General features: G+C 40.5%; 1 protein-coding gene across 2 annotated transcripts in view; it reads right to left on the minus strand.

Moving 5' to 3' along the window:
* Positions 1 to 6,132, minus strand: part of LOC101859988 (serine/arginine repetitive matrix protein 2) — a 27,184-nt gene extending 21,052 nt beyond the window's left edge. The window contains exons 1-2 of one of the 2 annotated variants that reach the window (XM_005090109.3): positions 5,874 to 6,132; positions 54 to 184 (exon numbers count right to left, since the gene is read on the minus strand). In XM_005090109.3, coding sequence (XP_005090166.1) covers positions 54 to 184; positions 5,874 to 5,980 — 238 coding nt within the window. In that variant the 5' untranslated portion in view covers positions 5,981 to 6,132. Of the gene's footprint in view, positions 1 to 53; positions 185 to 5,767; positions 5,854 to 5,873 lie in introns of those variants that run through there. The other variant, XM_035970530.1, reaches the window with a different exon arrangement.
* Positions 6,133 to 7,206: the final 1,074 nt, after the last annotated feature.

Below are 7,206 nucleotides of genomic sequence, written 5' to 3' on the forward strand. Positions count from 1 at the left end.
CCCCCCCCTCCCAATCCAAATGATAACATTCCACACCAAAATTTCACACATACCTTTTTCAAAGAGATCTGCAATTATTGCAATATAGCAATCGTCCTCATCCCCCGATGCTGAAATTATTTCTGTTTTTGAGATCAGGATGCAGTCTCCAATACTGTATGTTTCGCCGTCTAAAGTAAACTGCCTGTAAACAGCATGGCAGACAAAATAGAACATGTGAAAAGCTATGACTATGATATTTGCAAGTGATTAAAAAATGTCTAAGAATTGGTAGAGAGATTCTGAAAAAGCAAGAGCTAACAAGTTCACAAAATCCTGAGAATGCCCATCCTCACAAATACATTAAGATGTTATGAGTGCTATCTCTGTAGAGTCATCTAGTGGACAAACTTCATTTGACATTTTTTTAAACTATTCACAAAGGACCTGCTACATCTGGGGAATTGAAAACTGCTCCCATTAAAATTAGAGGACCTGAGCACATTATGACACAAAACAATATTCATTTGCTGTTAAGACTTAAGCTAAGAAAAAGCCAACCACAGACAGAAACAAAAGAACAAAGAGAATGATTAGAGTAGGGAAGGGGCGGGGTTTAAGGTAACCCATATACCTTATTACCCAGGTCAAGCATTAAAAATGTTGAATGATTAACCAAGAAAGTAGAGGGACATTGAATACAATCATCATCAATCTTCCACACAAGTGCATATCTTTTCCCCCACTCGCTGGATTGAGGTAGACCTAAGACTTGGCCTTCTCGGGTTAAGGTTACCTTAGAAGTCTGGATATCTAGCCCTCACCGTCAGACTTAACCTTGAAATAAGTTAAAACCTAAATCCAGAAAATCAAATGTGATTAAAATATAAAACGGGCAATCTGGCAGACGCCTCAATCATCATATAAAATAATATCATTATTATCATCATCTTGTCACTTGCTTCAACCCAATACGTTTATATAGCAATGACCACGAAAAACCTTTTTTTGTCAGAAAGTGTTTGCAAATAGGTGCATTTTGTAGCTGTACTTCCACAGAGAATGGAACTTTTTGAATTTTTGAAATCCATCAATTTACAAAAAAGTTACGAATTTTTTAATCAATTAATTTTTTATAGACTTTTATAATGAAAAAACCCCAAATTATGGGACGTTCCTTGGTGAGTTTTGAGACAATATTCGTCATAACTCACTCATTTCTCAGAGTATTTAAATGAAACTTGGCAGCCCAGTACATTTGCTAGTGCATAATCTAGTCCTGCTTTCAGATTTCTCATAGCTATCCTACTTTTTGAGTTACAGAGACGTTTATTGGTAAAAATGTGACGGTTTTCTGTGTGTTTTGAGATATTTGTCATAGCTCGACTATTTCTTGGAGTAGATCTATGTAAATGAAACTTGGCAGTCTAGTACAGTTTTTTAATGCAAAATCTAGTCATGCTGTCATATTTTTAATATCTATCCCACTTTTTGAGTTGTAAAGACATTTACAGGTTTTTAAAAAAGTGGCGTTCTTTACAAATTTACAAAGATTAACAGTCATATCTTCTCCCAAAGTCATGATATTTGAATGAAACTTGGCAATGTAAAAGATTCCTCCTTACTAAGCAATGCACTGGATCAATTTGTCACAAAAATTTAAGTAGAGAGCTGGATTTATTAGTCTAATAAATCCAGTTCTCTACTAGTAAAAGCATGCACACTTTGTAACAGAAAATAAGATCGTCTCTGTATATATCCATTGTTGGACAGTGACCTATTGTGTGGTAGATTGAGATGTGTTTAGATAATATTATAGTTTACAAGTCCTGGAATATTTCGCATGTGTAGGCTACAACTCATACTATAAATGCCAAAAATTTGAGCCACCATTGATTGGTTGCGGCCGCGACAAACGCAGATGCTATTTCTATGTGTCGTTATCAATAACCCTCCGTAGATCTAGATCTAGACAGCACACGAGTGAACACAACTCATTAAGTTTAAGAGCAGCACCCTTCAGAGGCAACACATATATCTGTAGCGAAAAACTGTTTGGAACTGTAGCATTTCTGTACATAAATATTTACTGCGGACATTTTATTGGACCGATTGAACCATAATGTATACAAACAATCTTTGGTAGGCCTATAATATAAGGGAGTGTATACAGATCCGGTAACCGGGAACAAAGTCACAAAGTATACAGACCCGGTAGGGGAACTCTTTTGTTATTTCGGAGAGTTTCAACGCCCTCTTGGCTCAGGGTAGACCTAGGCTCCTAGGTTCTTCTAGATCTATGGCCTAGGTCTAGATCTAGATCTAGGCAGACAGACATAAATCTTTGATCTAGTTTCGCGGCTAGCCTAGATCTATATATCTAAATGAAGATTGCGGATGTCTTTTCGGTGAACGATCATTTTTCCTCCGTTTTGGAGTTGGAGGAATCGCAATTTGAAGAAAAGAACAACGTCATAATTTCAATCGAGCAGTCACCCTCTCTATTTCTCTCTCTCTCTCTGCTCTCTCCTCTGTGTATCGCTCGCCTTCTTTTTTTCTTTGTTTGTCCCTGTCTTTCTTTGTCCCCACCTATTTCCCACTCTATCTTTCTCTCGTTCCCTCCTGCCAACTGGGGCATGTCATATACATTTTGCTAGCACCTCTCTCTCTCTTTCTCTCTCTGTCTCTCTCTCACACACACACACACACACATGTGATTTCTACCTGGTCTGGACGCTGAAACTTCCCGAAATCAAAAGAGTTCCCCTACCGGGTCTGTATACTTCGTGACTTTGTTTCCGGTCACCGGGTCTGTATACACTTTGATAATATAATTATAGATCTATATATCCGAAATTTGCGGGAAAGGATGTGATTTCAGAGTGTTTGGAGAAATAGTGCCCAGCTTTATTTTCCCGAACGTTCGGAGAAATAGTGCTGGCCAAAAAATAACCCCCCATTCCGGAGTCCTATACTTCGCAGCGCTCAGATTTTGAATGAACTTTGGTGACCCCTACAATTGCCAGAGCTCACAATGTGATGGAACGCGCAGGTTCATTGACCGGTCACAATGGCGAGCCCGACAAGATGCTTGTATAAAGTAACTATAACTTTCTTTTATTTTATTTTTCTTTCACAAGTGACAGCACAGGACAAATATTGATTTTTTTCAAGGGGACACAGCGTTTGCCATGCACAGCCTGCATGTTGTTACAATTAATGTTGCGTATCAAAAACTACTACCAGCAAATATCTAGGTGGTAACGAAAGTGAAAGTAGATTTATATCTATCCCGATCAAATGTCGGTATCACACACATACACTTCCGCTTGCCACCATAGCCGCCTGTCGGCGTGAAGAAACATACTCTTGGGGAAGCCGAATGAATATCACAATCATCGCGACCGCCAAAACAAACTTAAGTGCGTTATCGAATTTAGTTTTCAAATATTCGATAACTTTCTCAAATCGAAGTGTATACAGACCCGGTAACCGGGAACAAAGTCTCGAAGTATACAGACCGGGTAAGGGAACTCGGGAATACGAGAGAGAGAGAGAGAGAGAGAGAGAGAGAGAGAGAGAGAGAGAGAGAGAGAGAGAGAGAGAGAGAGAGAGTGTGTGTGTGAGAGAGAGAGAGAGAGAGAGAGAGAGAGAGAGAGAGAGAGAGAGAGAGAGAGAGAGAGAGAGAGAGAGAGAGAGAGAGAGAGAGAGAGAGAGAGAGAGAGAGAGAGAGAGAGAGAGAGAGGGGGAGAGGGAGAGAGAAATAGAGAGGATGAAATCTCGAGAGAAATTATGACATTGTTCTTTTCTTCAAATTGTGATTCCTCCAACTCCAAAACGGAGGAAAAAATGATCGTTCATCGAAAAGACATCCGCAATCTTCATTTAGATATCGAAGTCTAGCCGTACTTAGATCTAGGTTTGGCCCTATCGACTCAACCAAGCCTGTTAAGTACACAGGTCTCATAATTAGATGTAGATCTAGTAATTATTCAGGTTCAAATACATGCAAGTCAGTAAGGCACCTTTTGGTTTTGTCTAAAATACAAATACTTTAGGCATTGCAAACTAAAAATTTCATTTACAATTCAGCCATCATTATTAAGTACGGCTAGCCTGACAGTCTAGCCGTCCTTAAGTACGGCTAGCCTGGCTGTCTACCCGTACTTAAGTACGGCTAGACAAGAAGTCTAGCCGTACTTAGTCTAGCCGTACTTATCTAGGCCCTATTAACATTAGAAAACAGGAGGTTTAAAATACATGCAACTGTCATTAAGGCACCTGGTTTCGTCTCAAATACAAATACTTTAGGTACTGCACACTAAAAATGTAGGCCTATTTTTGGTAAATGGTCAGTCTAGCCATCATATTAAGAATAAGTACGGCTAGACTGCGAGTCTAGCCGGCTAGACTGCCAGTCTAGCCGTCATTAAGTACGGCTAGCCTCTTCCTTTAGATATAGATCTAGAGTCTAGGCTAGCCTCGAAACTAGACTAGATCAGTCTACTAGATCTATGTTCTATGTCTGTCTATCTAAATCTAGACCTAGGCCATAAATCTAGAAGAACCTTGGTCTACCCTGAGTCAAGAGGGCGCTGAAACTTTCCGAAATCAAGAGTTCCCCTTACGGGTCTGTATACTTTGTGACTTTGTTCCCAGTTACCGGGTCTGTATACACTCCCTTCTCAAATTCCTGGGTAATTCCCGGGGCCTGGCAGTCACCCTGCTGAATCACAAAGTCGGTGGTTTATCTCTCAAAATTGGTGGATCGGTAGTTTGACCAAAAAGTCGGTGATGTACCGATTTTTTCTGTAGGGTTGGCCGGTATGCACTAGCCAACACTGATTTGTCTAGCCTGCACGCAAAGCACAGTCATTCATTACCAGATAGATTCTAGATCTAGATCTAGTTGAACATGAACAGGCTCTACTTTTAGAACCTCAAACAACTAAATCGTCAATGTCAATGTAAGTTCTAGATCTAGACTGGCAGGCTAGATCTACTGACTAGCCACTTCGAAGAATGAAAGTGAAAGGAACGTATGAATCGTTAGTAGGTTCAAAACGAATATTCTCTAAATGCAATTGTACAGGCATAGATCTAGGAGTACAGGAGTGCCAAGCTATGATATTCAATTTCATATCCTGTTGAGTCTAGATCTACGTGTAGGGAGAAGGCCACCTCTATTCTCACCCGGAGTGAGAATAGTGCAGGCGAGTCTTGTGGCTATTCTCACCTGGTGCGCGTTCACCAAATTTTACGTTCAACCTAAACCACAGAATTCTACACTGTGATAACAGAAAAATTGTAGAATTCTGTGCCGTGAACAAACGTTCCATTACAACTGTAGCCTACTAAAAGCGTACAATTTTGTCTGTGGGCAGTGGAGAGAGAGAGAGAGAAAGAGAGAGAGGAGTAGCGCGAGAATTTCTGGGCAAAACAAAATGGCGACCCCCATAGTTCGGCTCGATTCGAAAAGTTAAATAGCCGTAGCATCTTTGTAGACAACCAAATTAATTTACTTTTGTGTTTTAACATCATTTTTTAACTTTGTTTTGATCAATTTGATCGTCCACACCGATAGACAGTATTCAGAAAGAGACAGAGAGAGAGAGAAGAGGGGAGGAGTTGATCTTGCGAGAACTTCCGGGCGGGTGAGAATTAGCCACTTTCTAGGGAGAAATCTAAATCTAGATTAGATATCTAGATCTATTTCATATCCTGTAGAGTCTACGTGTAGGGAGAAATCTAGATCTATGCCAGAAAAAGAGTGGGTACAAATACAAACCGTCTTCCCTATAGCCTCTTGTATGCTACATAATACCATAGTAGAATCTCAGGCCGCGAGTCATACAAATCCACATTCCTCTGAGCCTGAACGCTTCTTCACTCACCTGTAATGTTTTGTGAGCTGTCGTCTTCCTTGGCCTTGGTGGAGCTCTCCCACTCCAACCCACTCCACATCTGGTGCCGTGAAATAATTCTGAAACGGAATAGGCATTGTGCTGATCAACGGTCACTTCGATTTGGCAATGAACCTTGATCACACAGACGGTGAACAGTCTATTCTGAATTGTTTACTTTCTCCACTGCTGCCGACTACCAAATGTCAACAAAAACCACTTGCTCTTCTTCAACCACGTTGAGTTGGCCAGCTGACTCGTAAATTTGGCGCCACGTGCCAGGAATCGAGTTCCGGCCTTTGAACAATATTTATTTGTGCGACATGTTTCATGCGAGAGTATAGCCAGAGTTTTCCCAGGGCAAAAAGAAATTAACATTATTTGAAACATTTTGAAAGGGTGTTAACTTGAATTAACTTGAATTACTATCGTTGTCATTATTATTATCAATACATTTTTATAAAAAGGATTTTTTTATTATCATTATTAGTAGTATTATATTATCACGACTGCTGCTACAATTTAAAATCAACTATAACTATTGTCAAGGGATATAATGTCATTCATTGTTCGTACATGATGCGTGTATAAGTATAGGTCTAGGCCTGCGTGGGATGTCGTCTGGGTATTCTTAGGCCTGCAGTTCTTTTATTTTAGCGGGGGGGGGGGGGGGGGTATTCGATTCGTGAAGGTAGCTAGTTTTGTTTTCGTGAGTAACATCAATTATAGCTTTTAGTGCTCTGACAGATTTTCTGGTGTTTTGTACATGTAGTTTGAATGGTGCCTGAATTGTTATTTTATTGGAAGTAGAATTCATAGCCGCGATCTCGATCTGGTCGCACGTAAGGTGTGCTGGGTTTTTGTTGTTGTTTTTTGGGAGGGGTGTTTTTGTCTGGGGGGGGGGATGGTTTTGCTTTCGGCTTTCTGTTTTCCTTGGTTTTAATTCCGGGGAGAGGGGTAGGCGGGCGGTTTGGTAAATGTTTTACGGCGCTCGCAACTGCTTAATTTTATAATAATTATTATAAGGTCATGAGCGCGCGGGACCCGTGAAACGTTTAATTAAGTTTGATAGGAACTTTTAATTTTGCCTAGATGGCGGCCGAAGCCCTAGCCCGAGGATACCGGAACTAAAGCCTCGCCCTAGCCTATCGATTCTAGGACCACCAAGAGATCTTCAACGTCTGCAACTTGAACACGGGACCTACGAGATTGTTCATCCTTATCGGAGGAAATTAAGTCCTACCATAAGATTAGGGGTGTGGCTGAAAGACAGTACAGTTCTAAGTGGAGTAGGCTGCAGAAAGAATCCGCAGATGAAGGGGTG

This window comes from Aplysia californica, unplaced genomic scaffold, assembly GCF_000002075.1.
Source record: "Aplysia californica isolate F4 #8 unplaced genomic scaffold, AplCal3.0 scaffold00012, whole genome shotgun sequence".
NCBI classification, from domain to species: domain Eukaryota; kingdom Metazoa; phylum Mollusca; class Gastropoda; order Aplysiida; family Aplysiidae; genus Aplysia; species Aplysia californica.